Source organism: Culex quinquefasciatus, chromosome 3 (assembly GCF_015732765.1).
Source record: "Culex quinquefasciatus strain JHB chromosome 3, VPISU_Cqui_1.0_pri_paternal, whole genome shotgun sequence".
Lineage (NCBI taxonomy): Eukaryota > Metazoa > Arthropoda > Insecta > Diptera > Culicidae > Culex > Culex quinquefasciatus.
The window spans coordinates 8,410,618-8,426,591 of record NC_051863.1 but is presented as its reverse complement, the minus strand read 5'-3'; the positions used below and the strand labels follow the sequence as shown (position 1 = coordinate 8,426,591).

Below are 15,974 nucleotides of genomic sequence, written 5' to 3'. Positions count from 1 at the left end.
GCACGAGAGCTTGCAGGATGTGGTTCTCACGCAAATTGAAAGTTTCAAACCGACGTTTATTTCAAAGTGCAACTCCATTGAATACATTCATGTTTTTTTTTTTGTTTTACGTGAGTCAAACTCCTAAGAGGCCGAAAACTGCATCTTGTTGCTGTTGATTGGATCGTTGATGTCACTGTCGTCGCCGTTGGCCTGGTCTTCGGAGATCTTGAACTGAATCAGCACGATTAGGTAGGTGGTGATCGAGGAGGCAATCTAGAACAATGTGAGGTTAGGTTGGTCATTAGGTTGAGAGGTTTTGTAGGGGCTTACCCCTGAGATGACGGACAAATCGATTGGGAACAGACCGTACGCGTTGAACTCCAGCGGGTTGGCGGTCATAAAGGAGATCAGATCGTCCGCCTTGGACCGGAACTCCTCCTCGTTGGACTTGGACTTCATAAAGTACAGATAGTTGATGACCTTCTTCCACTCACCGCGCACGTTTTCTCCGCTCGTGAACAGCGACCAGAACTCGACTCCGTGCAGGAACAGCATGCTGCAGGCGGCCAACGCGTAGATCTCCGACCGGGACTGGCTGAAGCCGGACTTGATGTGGTTCAGCATGTAGTACAGCTGTACGGTGACGCAGATGAACGCCGACAGAAGGGAGAAGATCGCCTGCTTGCCGTAACAGTCGTTGATCTTGATGGACAGATCCTGCAGATGTTCGACCACCTCGCGGATGTTCTGGATTGCGTCGGCCGCGCTGATCGGTCGGATCTTGATCGTGCCGAGGGTGGTGATGCGGTTCAGCTTCTTGTCGTGGGCATGATGGGGCTGGTGGTGGTGGGGAAGCTGGGGCACGTTCGACAGGTTCATCGCCTTGAACTGGAGCTGCTCGAAGCCGTTGGGGAAGTTGCTGCAGAAACAATCAAAAATTCACACTTTAATAAATCACCACGAAACCAGATCGAAAATTCATCCAATTTATTCAAAAAAACAATGCAAGGTCAACATACATCGACAAACAATACAATCCAAACAGGAAAAAAAAATCACACACACTCAACAAACAGTTTAAACAACTCAGCACAAGCAGAAACTTTCACATTACTTCATCCCTTTGAGCAGCAGGGCCGATCGATCGGATAGGAACATAATGCAGCCGGCGAACTGGAAGTTGAACAGCAACAGCCCAAACTGCAACTCCGAGAGAGAGAGCGAAACGGAAAACATATGAAACGGCGAAAAAACAACCATTCGGAAAATTAAACATTTCCATTTGTGCCGGGGCTCACTTTTGTTTCCCGCTCATTGTGTGTGTGTGGGGGGGGGGGGAATTGAAAACAAAGTGAAAACAATTTTCCCGGCTTTATTTCGAGCAACACGAGGGTGACGTCGTCCGCGCCGAACCCGCTTTGTGTGCAATCAATTACAAATTGCTGCTGGAAATTAATTGCATTTTTGTTTTCGTGGTGGTTGTGGTTCACAATTTACTGGTCCAGCGTTTTTTCACCCACGTTGTCTAGTATCAACAATTAGAAACAACTGCATTTGAAGCAATGATTTTTTTGTTGCGAAAGCTTAATTTTCTGACAGCAGCGTGGATTGTTCGCTTTTATGTCTCCCGGTGGGGCAAATGTAATCAACTTCACGTTCCATAAAACTCTCGTTCCAATGGTTAATTGGAGCAATTACCAAATCAAGAACATTTAAAACTCCACAGTATCATAGAAAGACAATGTTGAGGAATTCTCTGAGCTGAAACTTTTTTGGTGCCTTCGGTTTGCCCAAAGAAGCCATTTTCCATCATTAGTTTGTCCATATAATTTTCCATACAAAAAAAAAAGTTCAAAAAAAAAAATCCTGTTTTGGGCTGGAATTGCTCATAGATGAAATAATAATGGTGGCGTTATTTAAAAAAAATTGAAAAGATTTGAGAAAATTTAAAAATTTCACGGGATTTTCCGGAAATCTTCAAATTACACGAATTTCACGCTGTCCGCGAAATCGTAAAAATTCACTATTCCTGATTTGAAGTAATAATAAATTTTGAGATTTTCTACATGTATGTAACCCCTTAAGTCTAAAATGACATGTCAAAAATAAAAATGTTAGTTCTTTTTAAGTTCTAAAAAGGCCCCATCTTCACTTTTCTCAAAACTTTACCCTAAATTGCTACGATCAAATAATTGTGATTGCGAAGCCAAACTTTATAGAAGTTGATAAAAATCCCAAAAACATTCCTGAAAAGCATTTTTTTTTTTCAAAATCCCCCTAATCGTGAACCATCCTAGTTTTCCACCAAACCAAAAGCTTCAATATTTCTGAAGACACCAAAGCTCCTATACTCCACATTTTCGGAAAGTCCATTTCCAATTAATTTTGCGATTGCGATCCCCGGGCAGACGGTAATAACAAAATTCATGCCATTTCAATAAGAAATGCTGTTAAAATAACAAAAAGTATTATAGAATATTCTTGCAAAATCCATTGTTGTATAAGAGTGTAATAACATTTTTTGTTATCATAACAAAATTTGTTATTGGTCTGAAATCAAATGAAATAAAAAACAACTTATAATTTTTTTTGTTATGGAAGAATAACTCCAACTGTTATTGGGATGATCGGATTAGTTGTTAAAATAAAAAAAAATATAACAAAGATTTGTTCGAAGAATAACAAAAAATGTTATTAGTCTGTTATTACAATACCAAACCAATAACATCAAAATCATAACGGCAAATAACTTAACTTGTTATAAATAACATAAAATGTTATTGGCCTAGTATTTTTAAATATCAAAAAATGTTATTCCCAAGTTATTTCCGTATGCTCGGGAATGTATATTAAAAAATAGAAACCCGAGCAGACCCGAGCGGACGGAAATAAGTTGGAAATAACATTTTTTGTTATTTGAAAATACTAGGTCGACAACAATTTATGTTATTTATAACAAGATTTGTTATTCGACGTTATGATATTTTTGTTATTGGATTGTTATTGTAATGACATACTTATAACATTTTTAGTTTTTCTTCGAAAAAATCTTTGTTATTATTAATTGTTATTTTAACAACTAATCCGGTCATCTCAATAACAGTTGGAGGCATTCGTCCATAACAAAACACGTTATTTCAAAGTTTTTTTTGGCTTTCAACCAAAATCATTCCAATTACGAATTTTGTTATGATAACATAAACTGTTATTAAACTCTTATGCAAAAATTGATTTTTCAAGAAGATTCCTTAACACTTTTTATTATTTTATCAGTATTTGTAATTAAATTGGCATGAAAAATTAATTACCGTCTGCCCGGGTTAAGGCGATTAAAAACATAATATTTTATCATCGGTGTTTTATTTCGGAAACAGAAAAAAGTTATTTATTTTTTGTATGCATTGGGTCAATTCATTTTGCTTGATGCAAAAAAAAATATCTCGTCGAGCAACAATAAACGATGGTTAACATTATGCAAAATTTGATGAACCTTCCAAATAAATATTTGATCATTTTTGGCATCAGATTTCGATTTCGATAATTATCGTTAATTACATTCGAGTCTGGACTGTAATCAAAATGAAATCAAAGGTCACTTTTGTTAACTAGAGATGAGCAAATTTCGAAATATCCCGCAAATCAATCCATATTTATCAATCGAAGTGTGTAAATCAAAGAGTAAAATTGCATGATCAAAAACCCCAACCGTTCCACCTCAAATCAACTCCAGTACCAGTTCACCACTTTAGTCGATAATTGGCAGCCGAAAAATCATCGAATCGCAAATTGGATTCATTTGGGGCGTTCCGTATCGACCCCTTGCCAAAAGTGAACATCGGGATTGATTTTTCAGCTCTAGCCTACGAAACCACTGCTCTGATTTCGCGAGATCCGGCCAAAAACGCGATAAACTAATAATAACCGCAACTCTGTGTGTGTATCGGTATCGAGTCAGGGGAAATTTGAGTCGAACTCTCGAGTTCCCGGGCAGACGGTAATAACAAAATTCATGCCATTTCAATAACAAATTCTGTTAAAATAACAAAAAGTGTTATGGAATCTTCCTGAAAAATCCATTTTTGCATAATGGTTTAATAACGGTTTATGTTATCATAACAAAATTTGTTATTGGTCTGATATTGGTTGAAAGCCAAAACAACTTTGGAATAACATTTTTTGCTATGGAAGAATAACTCCAACTGTTATTGGGATGATCGGATTAGTTGTTAAAATAACAAAAATTAATAACAAAGATTTGTTCGAAGAATAACTAAAAATGTTATTAGTCTGTTATCACAATAACATTCCAATAACAAAATAATCATAACGACGAATAACAAATCTTGTTATAAATAACGTAAAATGTTATTGGCCTAGTATTTTCAAATATCAAAAAATGTTATTCCCAAGTTATTTCCGTCTGCTCGGGTTGGCATCAATTCACCACTGAAATGGAGAGTTGTTTCGAAGCGTTTTGGAACGATTGACCAGTGTTGCCAGTTTTGTGTGCTGTCAGTGCTTACCTTTGGCATGCAGAACGATATCCAGTAGAACAGCGTCCAAATCCGGGCCAAATTAACGCCAATCATGTAGTTGAGACCACTCAGAGCACCACCACAGGTTAGGGTAACTGGCCACACCAGTCCGGAGCAATTGGTTCGAAGGGGGACGAAGGGGGAAAAAAAGAAGAAAAAACATTGGTCATTTTTTTTGTAGGTCACAATTCCCAACTCTATTATTGATGGCCAGCCAGCAAGGATCGTTCTATTCGCCTATCGAATGAAAAACAAACCCATAAATAACTGTCCGGAGAGCAATCTGTCCCGTGAACGGGCAAGGGTTGCACCCCAATTCAAGTCCTGCCAACCGGGTATCGGTCGATTGACCGTAGGCCAGTGTCGAGGCATAATGAAAAGTAAACATGTTTGAGGTTTCAGTTCTTGCAGGAGTGTTTACTGAGAATACACAATCGATTGTTTGGATTGGCCCGTTTTGATAGGAGAAAGGCAAATTTGACAATTTGAAAACTTCCTTTCAAATTGGATAAACAGTGTTGCCAACTTTTGTGAAAAAAACAAACTCACCGATGCAGGCCAGAATCGAGATGCGCTTCATCTTGATGTTGGCGATGGTGTACGAGATGCCAAACATGGTCCGCAGCTTCTCGTCGCACATCGAAAAGGTGGCCAGAATCTCGCTCGAAACGGCCCGGTGGCGGATCGCGAAGATCAGCGCGAAGATGTACGCGAACGAGTTCGGGATGAACTGAAATGGAGTGGGAGGCAATGTGTTAACTAATCTCGATTGATTATTTCAAAACTTAAAATTCAATTAATGTGTGAAAAAAAATATAGAACACCATTAATTACAGAATCACCTTGTGCACCTTAAATTTTTCAAAAATATTTTGACATGTCCGAATGGTTTTTATTCAAAGTTTGTATGGAGAATTAGTGCTGTTCGCTACTCCTAAATATTGCATGCAATTTTTGATTGTTTGCAACAGCGACGAACCGTCCTCATTCTCCATACAAACTTTGGAGAAAAACCATTCGGCCCTGTCTAAACATAAAGTTCATGCTTTCCCTCAAGCTGAGTCTGCGCAGTAGTCTTTGTAATTTTGTTAGGTCAGTATTATGCTCGCTGATGTCATTTTATTTTATTTTTTTTTTCGTTAAAAAACCTGTCAACAATTTTTTTTCACCACAAAAAAAAAATTTGAAATAACATCAGTGAGCCAAAGTTTACAACTTGTTTGATGGCTGATTGAACCATGGCTTCGATGGAAAAGTAATTTACTGCTCAGAAAAAAAAATCATTTGAGTATAAAAATTGAAACAGGTGAATCATACACATACAATCCGAGCTGAAATTCCAAGAAAATAGAAACAAAAAAAACGTTTGTTCATATCGTCAATGATTTTGCATTACATTTCAACATTTCCAGGAAATCTAGTGATTGAAAAGATGATCCGCAAAGTGGAAACAACTGGAAACATGAAAAAAAGTTGTAAATAAATTCAAAGCAAAGCGGTTCAAAGTTGATCTTGAAAATTTTCATCACCAATATGAAGGATATTATATATTACGAGGAATGTGTTGATAGTAAAAATGCGTTATTTTATTAAACCTTGTTATAAACACAATTTTAATTTGTTTATTTCCAGGTAAGTTCAACATTGATTTAAAACTGGTAAGCATACAAAACACAAATTAACATGTTTCTCCTGGTGGTATTTTAAGCCTCCCCCATACTTATTCATAAATTTAATTTTTAATTAATCAAATAATCATTTTCACAAAAGTGCTCGAGCTTTAACTCTTAATTTTTTTCTTACCCATGTTTAGAAGGTAATTTTAAAGCACATCATTTACCACGATAAACTTTTATTGACTAGTTTTAGGTTTTATCTTTATTGAGGTTTTAACTTTATTGAACACTTAGAATCAGGTCTGCCAACGTACGGCCCACGGACCGGATCCGGCCCGTGAAGTCATTCCATCCAGCCCGCGACGGCATTTTAAAATAGTTCTGTAAATGGCCCTCAAGGCTGTCAATGAAATATTCGATAAATAAATTAAGAGTCTAGATTAAAAAAAAAAAGCCTGAGATCAAATTTTCACAAAAATTTAATTGAGAAAATTTAGCTGTTATTTTGTGCTTTAGCAATGTTTTTATTTCAAATTCAAACATTCTTTATGTTTGAATTTAGTTTTTAACATTTCTACATTGATGTTTTCAGTATCAATAAATAAATGGTGAAATATACGATAGAAAACTTGGATTGTTGTAAAGAATAATTCTAATATTGATTTTTTTTACAATTTGGAATGTGTTTACCTCAAATTTTAGTTTTTCTGTTCTGAACCATTTTATTCAAATTGATTTTTATTTAAAATGAGCAAGAAAAAAATTATGTTGTTTTCAGAAAACTTAAGAATAATAAAATTTGTCAAGAATATACTTAAAAAAGCAAATTATTTATACAGATAACGAAGTTTGCTGTAAATATTTTTGAAATATTGAAAAATGTCTCAAAATAGCAAAAAAAAAAAAATAATTTCAATTGTTTGAAGAAATTTTAAGAATAACTTTTTAAATTTTGTGTGTGTTTCAAATCAATTTATAATGTTTGTAAAATATTTGCATGAAAATGTATAATAACTCAAAAAGTGTTGTTTTTGTAAAAAATATTTGAATCCATATTTAGTTTGAATGAATTCTATTTGTCATTAAAATTGAATTTTTAAAGGTATCTTTGATTTTCCATATAAATGAATCTTTTTTTGCAATTTTAGTTTTTTTATTGGATTACTTTAAAAAGATCTGATGAATATAGTGTTCTGATTTTGTTTTTGCAATTTTAGCTTTTACCAAACATTAGTTCCGGCCCGCCACTGCTTCAGAAAAATCAGATCTGGCCCGCAGGGTCAAAAGGTGCTTAAATGCTTCAAGTTTATAAAATATCGTTTTAAAAAAAAAACAATTAATTTTCAAGTTGCAACAAACTAAGATTAATACAGCATTATTTAAGCTAAACGAAAACCTTGATACAATAATCTTCAAAAAAAAAAAAAAAACATCTCAGGGTATAAAACCCACAAATTTCTTTTAAAAAATACCTGTTTGATTATTTTCAATGCAATTAACACAATACATTCATTTGTGGAAATGATATTTTATTCAAAGATTGGTGAAATAAAGCTTTTGCAGACACCAACATTCAAATGACAAAAAAGTGAACCTCAGCGCGCACGGTATGTCCACGCATCCTTCCTCCCCTGTAGATTCTGTGAAATCATTAAGATAAAAAAATCGATATGTTTGATATTTGGCACCATGAAAAAAGATTTATTTCCCGACACTTATTTTTTATTTTTTTCGATTTCATAGGATTCTTTTTTAAAAGGTGGCAGAAAATCGGTGCATTCATGTTGATATCCATCATATTTCTAATGTTGTTTTCAAACCAAATGTAGCAGATTTGTAGCTTTCTTTGAAATTACCGCAAAATAAATGTTGGAAGAAAGCGACCGAATTTAACTGTTTTTTTTTTGGTACAATTTGTCATGAAAATATTGCATCATATATCCCGGAAACAAATTTAAATATCAAACATTGCAAAACATATCTTATTTCATCAAAAAGCTGTTAATTACCCAATATGTTCCCAATATTTTTTTAATTCTCTGCCATATTACGCCAATAAATTTCAAAACATTTTCAAAATCAGTTACATTGTAGAGATCAGTTTTCTGAACAAGTTCCCTGAAATAAGAACTGATTCAATATAAGTATAAATCCTTCAATTGTGAAACTAAACTCACTTTCAATCAAAAACTACAAAAATAATATTTTTTATCAAAAGCTGCAAATTTCAGAAATATTTTAAAGAATTATAACGCATTTTTTTGTTGCAAAATCAATTATGTTTCAATAAAGTTTATACTCTAAATGTATACAACAATCCACTTATCGCATGAATTTGGGAAGATTAGATAAATTATGTTGAAAACAGTTCAAGAAATTGGCTTAAAATTTAGGAAATTTTCAGTAGATTCAATGAATATTTTTCCAACCAGGCTGAAAGGTTGTGAGGTTTTTGGTATAACGTAGGAGGCAAATAAAAATTGATTCAAGAAAGAATGTTTTCCTCACAAATCTTCAAACATTATTTACAATAAAAAAAACTGTAGTTCAGTTATGTTTATAAATTTATATTTATTAGCATAACAAATTTGTTATTAATTCCATAAAAATTCCAATCATTTTCAATCAAATTAATTTAATTGGCAGTCAAACCGTTGCAAATATCTTTCATGTTCTATGTCGCCTTTTCCCCTTCAAAATTTGCCCGTAAAATTAGGGGAGAAAAATGGTATATTTCTCGAAAAAAAAAAAATATATTTTTTAATGAATACAGAAAACAACATTAAGAGTCAGTATTTGTAGATTCTGCTCGGTTTGTTCTAGAGGTCGTATCGAGGATCTTCGGTTTGGATGAAACTTTCAGCGTTTGTTTGTCTATGCATGAGATGAACTCATGTTAAATATGAGCCCTCTACGACAAAGGGAAGTGGGGTAAAACGGGCATTGAAGTTTGAGGTCCAAAACACATGAAAAATCTTAAAATTGCTCGCATTTCCGTAAAACTTCATCAATTCCAACTCTCTTAGATGCATTCGAAAGGTCTTTCGAAGCCCTTCAAAATGTGCTATAGACATCCAGGATTGGTTTAACTTTTTCTCATAGCTTTTGCATATTACTGTTAAAAATTGATTTTTTTAAAACCTTAATATCATTTTGCAACAGCCTCCAACACCCATACTCCCATAGGTCAAAAGATAGGTAATTTCATGGACTATAAGCCTTCGGTATTAACTTTTTGGCCAATCGCAGTTTTTCTCATAGTTTTTCGATTTTTCTAGAACAAACATTTTACAACGTTAGTTTTTGCCCTGTAGGCCAAGAAGACGGCACTTTTTGGTCTCAATTTTGTCATATTCGGAATCCTCGGTCAATTTCACGTAAGTTAGAAGTATTGGAGTTGTAATTTTGATTTAAAAAATAATTAAATAAAACATTTTTGAAAAAAGAAATAGATCTTATTTACCCTGTGATCAATACGTCAAATGCTGTATCAAGTAGGCGAATATCTGTTTTACCCCTAATCTGACAAATTGTTAAAAAATATTTCAATTCATTCTAAATAGCATTTTTTCCAATCAAATTTACAACTCCAATACTTCTAACTGACGTGAAATTGTCTGAGGATTCCGAATATGACAAAATTGAGACCAAAAAGTGCCGCTATGGCGGCCTACAGGGCAAAAACTAACGTTGTATAATGTTTGTTATAGAAAAATCGAAAAACTATGAGAAAACTGCGATTGGCCAAAAAGTTATTTCCGTAGGCTTATAGTTCAGGAAATTACCTATCTTTTGACCTATAGGAGTATGGGTGTTGGAAGCTGTTGCAAAAAGATATTAAGGTTTTAAAAAAATCAATTTTTAACTGTAATTTGCAAAAACTATGAGAAAAAGTCAAATCAATCCTGGATGTCTAGAGCACATTTTGAAGGGCTTCGAAAGATCTTTCGAATGCATCTAAGAGAGTTGGAATTGATGAAGTTTTATGGAAATGCGAGCAATTTTAAGATTTTTCATGATTTTTGGACCTCAAATTTCAATGCCCGTTTTACCCCACTTCCCTTTGTCGTAGAGGGCCCATATTTGGCATGAGTTCATCTCATGTATAGACAAACAAACGCTGAAAGTTTCATCCAAATCGGAGCACCTCGATACGACCTGTTACACATTGGTGAAAAACTCGCTCTTAAATGTTTTTTCATGCATTAAAATTGATTCAAACATGTTTGGGCTTGTCTTAAAAAAAATGTTTTTGCAAAAAAAAAAATCATTGCGAATTAAAAGTTGGAAAAATATGAACTGCCTTAACGATTTTTGGTAAAGCTATATTAAATTCATAATTTTAAATGTTTTTTCCCCACCAACCTGAATCCAGTTTGCGGCGTTCGAGATATCCGAGGTGTTGCCGCTCTGCCAGAAGATACTGACCAGACACACGGTGTAGAACAGCAGCGCCAGGTACGTCGGCAGCAGCTGCTTGACGTAGTTGAACCGGGCATTGCCCATGACCACGGTTCCGTCCAGCGCAAACGGGCACAGTCCGAGCAACTTGGAGAAATAGTAAAACGACTTGATGGACTTCATGGTTCACTCAAGCACTAGAGGCCGGGTCCTTTTTCACACCTTCAACTTCCGGGCTTCCGTCCGGATTACACTACGGTAATTGAAAAGTTGGAAACTTTCGACACCAAACTTGCCAGACTGGGAGGAGGAGGGAGCTGTGGGGAGACGTTTGTCGGGACAACCGCGTCCAGACCGCGAAACTTTATGCCGGCCACACCGTTCGACAGCTGCGACGAAATTGGCTCGCACTAATGGAAGGAACTTTTGACGGTCAGCGCTCGGCTCGGGGAGTGACATCCCCCCCCCTGGGGAGGACCGTCAGTTGCTTAATTTGAACTTGAGGATAAAGCATGGTTGAATGGATGTTTTGTTCGATATCCAATAAAATCGTTTACCACATGGTTATGAAAGTATCATTCATCGTAATTTTCTAATGATATCGTCACCACCTTGACCAAAGTAGCTAATAGTGATTTGGTGATTTGGTTATTAACCGTAAATTGGTGTAGTATTCAAACATTTAGAATATTTTTTTTGAGTTATGCCAACATTTGTTAGATTTTTTTTTACTATAAACATTATAATATAAACAAAAAGGATGCAAAAAAATAACACAACCCAGATAAACATGATTTTTTCAGAAAGAGACAGTAATATCTATTGCTTCTAAGAACATGAAATCAATGATGTCTAGTTTAAGTAATAGCGTCCCTTAAACAGATTCGAAAACAATGTATTCGACTCGGGTAATGTAGGCATGACGTCAATCAAATGTAAGCGGAACAATGAGTTATTTTTTTTTTTTGTATGATGTTATTTCGAACATCTAGAACACATGTTAATGATGTGCAGTTAAACCTCGCATAGTGCGCAGGCGTTACGCTTTGTATTTCTTTGATTATTCTAAAATGACATAATATTTTTGCAATCTTTTTAAAGCAATTTGTTCGTCTTGTTGAAATCTACAATTAACTTCAAAGCGATTGCAAAAATATTATTTCGTTTTCGAGTAATCGAAAAAATACACAGCATAACGCCTGCGCACTATGCGAGGTTTAACTGTATCCCAATTATCATACCTGTTTTGCTATCAAGTTTGCTATCACAATAAAAAATATAGAATAGATCAAGAAAATTACTATTATATTATGAAACTGAAATGCAAGAGAATTAAAAGCGTTCTTAGATAAAAAATGAGAGGTTCTCTAGATTTTGAAAATAATTTCGCAATTTTTAAGTTTGCATTTTTTGATTAGCATAAAATTTGGTCAATGTATTTAAAAACAAAAACAATTTTGAGATTTTCTGATCAATTTGGTGTCTTCGACAAAGTGATAGATTATTATTTGGATTATTAAAGAAAATATTTCTCTAAAAAAAAAACCGGAATGGTAATCAATTGTGAATTCAATTCAGTTAAAAAAAGATTTTTTAATATTTTGTTTGCTTTTTCGAAAAAAACAATATTTTTAATAAAGAAGCAAAATGACATTTTTGAAATTGTGTAAACATCTATATACAAAGTTTCATTAAAATAAAATGATACAAAGAAAAGTCGATTTGCAAAAGAGGAGAGAACTAAAGAAACATTTTCAGATTGGAAAATAATTTTCTTCAATGAAACAATCAATTGTCGCTCTACTGCAATTTTTTTTTCAAGAATCCATTTTTGCTTTTTTTTCATTTACCTCCAGATTTGAAAATAAAATAAGGAAGTTTTACTTTCTACCAAAAAGGCCATTGCAAATGAGCAATTCTCTACGAAATCGGTCTTTTTTCTTAAATTTTAATTTTTGTATTTTTTAATCCGACTGAAACTTTTTTGGTGCCTTCGATATGCCCAAATAAGCCATTTTGCATCATTAGATTCTCCATATAATTTTCCATACAAATTTGGCAGGTGCCCATACAAAAATGATGTATAAAAATTCAAAAATCTGTATCTTTTGAAGGATTTTTTTGATCGATTTGGTGTCTTCGGCAAAGTTGTAGGTATGGATATGGACTACACTGGAAAAAATGATACAAGGTTAAAAAAAAAATTTGGTCATTTTTGTCACTAAACCTTGATTTGCAATAAAACACTATTTTTATTTATTTTTTTATTTTAGAGGACATCAAATGACAACTTTTCAGAAATTTCCAGGTTGTGCAAAAAATCTTTGAGCGAGTAATGAATTTTTTAATCAATACTGTTTTTTTCAAAAAATCAAAAAAAATGGTCGCACAATTTTTTTAAATTAATTTTTCGATGTAAAATCAAATTTGCAATCAAAAAGTACAAGAGTGAAATTTTGATAAAGTGCACCGTTTTCAAGTTAAATCCATTTTTAGGTGACGTTTTTGAAAATAGTCGCAGTTTTTCATTTTTTTTTAATTAGTGCGTTTGCCCACCTTTGAAATTTTTTTTTGCAAAGCTGAGAAAATTCTCTCTATTTTGCTTTTTTGAACTTTGTTGATACGACCCTTAGTTACTGAGATATTGCCATGCAAAGGTTTAAAAAGCAGGAAAATTTATGTTTTCTAAGTCTCACCCAAACAACCCACCATTTTCTAACGTTGATATCGCAGCAACTAATTGTCCGATTTTCAATGTTAAAATTTGAAACATTCGTGAAATTTTGCGATTTTTCCGAAAAAAATATTTTCAATTTTTTTAAATCAAAACTAACATTTCAAAAATGCGTAATATTGAATGTTTGGCCCTTTTGAAATGTTAGTCTTGGGGTAATTCTCTACCAACTCACACGAAATCGGGAAAAGTTGCCCCTACCTCTCTTTGATTTGCTTGAAACTTTGTCCTAAGGGGTAACTTTTGTCCCTGATTATGAATCCGAGGTCCGTTTTTTGATATCTCGTGACGGAGGGGCGGTACGACCCCTTCCATTTTTGAACATGCGAAAAAAGAGGTGTTTTTCAACAATTTGCAGCCTGAAACGGTGATGAGATAGAAATTTGGTGTCAAAGGGACTTTTATGTCAAATTAGACGCCCGATTTGATGGCGTACTCAGAATTCCGAATAAACGTATTTTTCATCGAAAAAAACACTAAAAAAGTTTTAAAAATTCTCCCATTTTCCGTTACTCGACTGTAAAAATTTTTGGAACATGTCATTTTATGGAAAATTTAATGTACTTTTCGAATCTACATTGTCCCAGAAGGGTCATTTTTTCATTTAGAACAAAATTTTTCATTTTAAGATTTCATGTTTTTTCTAACTTTGCAGGGTTATTTTTTAGAGTGTAACAATGTTCTACAAAGTTGTAGAGCAGACAATTACAAAAAATTTGATATATATACATAAGGGGTTTGCTTATAAACATCACGAGTTATCGCGATTTTACGAAAAAAAAGTTTTGAAAAAGTTGGTCGTCATCGATCATGGCCGTTCATGGTCACCCGCGACAGACACGGACGGCGAAACAAAGAGAAACGCAAAAAGTAACTTTTACAAAACTTTTTTTCGTAAAATCGCGATAACTCGTGATGTTTATAAGCAAACCCCTAATGTCTATATATCAAAATTTTTGTAATTGTCTGCTCTACAACTTTGTAGAACATTGTTACACTCTAAAAAATAACCCTGCAAAGTTAGGAAAAACATGAAATTTTAAAATGAAAAATTTTGTTCTAAATGAAAAAATGACCCTTCTGGGACAATGTAGATTTGAAAAGTACATTAAATTTCCCATAAAATGACATGTTCCAAAATTTTTTACAGTCGAGTAACGGAAAATGGGAGAATTTTTAAATCTTTTTTTAGTGTTTTTTTTCGATGAAAAATACGTTTATTCGGGAATTCTGAGTACGCCATCAAATCGGGCGTCTAATTTTACACAAAAGTCCCTTTGACACCAAATTTCTATCTCATCACCGTTTCAGACTGCAAATTATTGAAAAACACCTCTTTTTTCACATGTTCAAAAATGGAAGGGGTCGTACCGCCCCTCCGTCACGAGATATCAAAAAACGGACCTCGGATTCGTGATCAGGGACAAAAGTTACCCCTTAGGACAAAGTTTCACGCAAATCGAAGAGGGGTCGGGGCAACTGCTGTGTGAGTTGGCGGAGAATTACCCCTTGGTTTAAAAAAAATAAAATATTTTTTTAGAAAGGATAGAAAAATTTCACGAATGTTTCATATTTTAACATTGAAAATCGGACCATTGGTTACTGAGATATCGACATTAGAAAATGGTGGGTTGTTTGGGTGAGACTTAGAAAACATAAATTTTCCTGCTTTTTAAACCTTTGCATGACAATATCTCAGCAACTAAGGGACGTATCAACAAAGTTCAAAAGTGCAAAATATAGAGAATTTTCTCAGCTTTTCAAAAATGTTTTTTTTTTTTCAAAAGTGAACAAACATGTGCACTAATTTAAAAAAATGAAAATCTTCGACTTTTTCATAAAAGTCACCTAAAAATGGATTTAATTCGAAAACGGTGCACTTTATCAAAATTTCACTAAATTATTTTTTGTTTGCAAATTTGATTTTAAATCAAAAAATAAAGTTGAAAAATTTTTGCGACCGATTTTTCGATTTTTTCAAAAAATCAGTATTGATTTAAAAATTCAAAACTCGCTCAAAGATTTTTTGCATAACCTGGAAATTTCTGAAAAGTTGGCATTTGATGTCCTCTAAAACATATAAAAAATAAAAAAAATAGTGTTTTATTGCAAATCAAGTTCTAGTGAAAAAAAGTTAAATAAAAAATCACCAAAATTTTTTTTACCGTGTATCATTTTTTTCCAGTGTAGTCCATATCCAAACCTACAACTTTGCCGAAGACACCAAAAATTCCTTCAAAAGATACAGATTTTTGAATTTTCAAACATCATTTTTGTATAGCCAGCTGCCAAATTTGAATGGAAAATTATATGGACAAACTTATGATGCAAAATGGCTTCTTTGGGCATACCGAAAGCACCAAAAAAGTTTCAGTTGGATTAAAAATATACAAAAAAAAAAATCGAAGGACCGAAATCTGAGAGAACTGCTCAAATATAATTGCAAATATCATTTTACTCCTTCCCTCCCCTTTTCACAAAAATGATTGACTTAAATTGAAAATGACACTAAAAAAAATAACTTTAAAAAGTGTTTAAAAAAATTCAGTCAGCAAGCACTACTGTTCAACTTGTTTGCTATACTAGTTAGTTTTCTCAGTCTTAAAACAAGACTTTAAAGTATGAGAATACCAACTTGTTTTCGTTTTCAAATGACGTCAACCAAACGTTTTTAACTTTTAACAGCCTAAGAAATTTGAGAAAATT

At 33.6% G+C, this 15,974-nt stretch overlaps 2 protein-coding genes across 3 annotated transcripts in view; one reads left to right on the top strand and one right to left on the bottom strand.

Annotated features, from left to right (window-relative positions):
- LOC6045490 (dipeptidase 1) overlaps window positions 1–15,974 on the top strand; it is a 416,070-nt gene that overhangs the window by 96,374 nt on the left and 303,722 nt on the right. The gene's annotated exons all lie outside the window — the stretch shown is intronic.
- Window positions 58–10,717, bottom strand: LOC6051757 (putative gustatory receptor 28a). Its single transcript, XM_038259113.1, has 6 exons — window positions 10,499–10,717; window positions 5,067–5,247; window positions 4,506–4,612; window positions 1,097–1,182; window positions 313–901; window positions 58–255 (listed from the first exon to the last, which is right to left on the bottom strand). The coding sequence occupies exons 1-6, from the start codon at window positions 10,715–10,717 to the stop codon at window positions 124–126; spliced, it is 1,314 nt and encodes a 437-aa protein (XP_038115041.1). The 3' UTR covers window positions 58–123.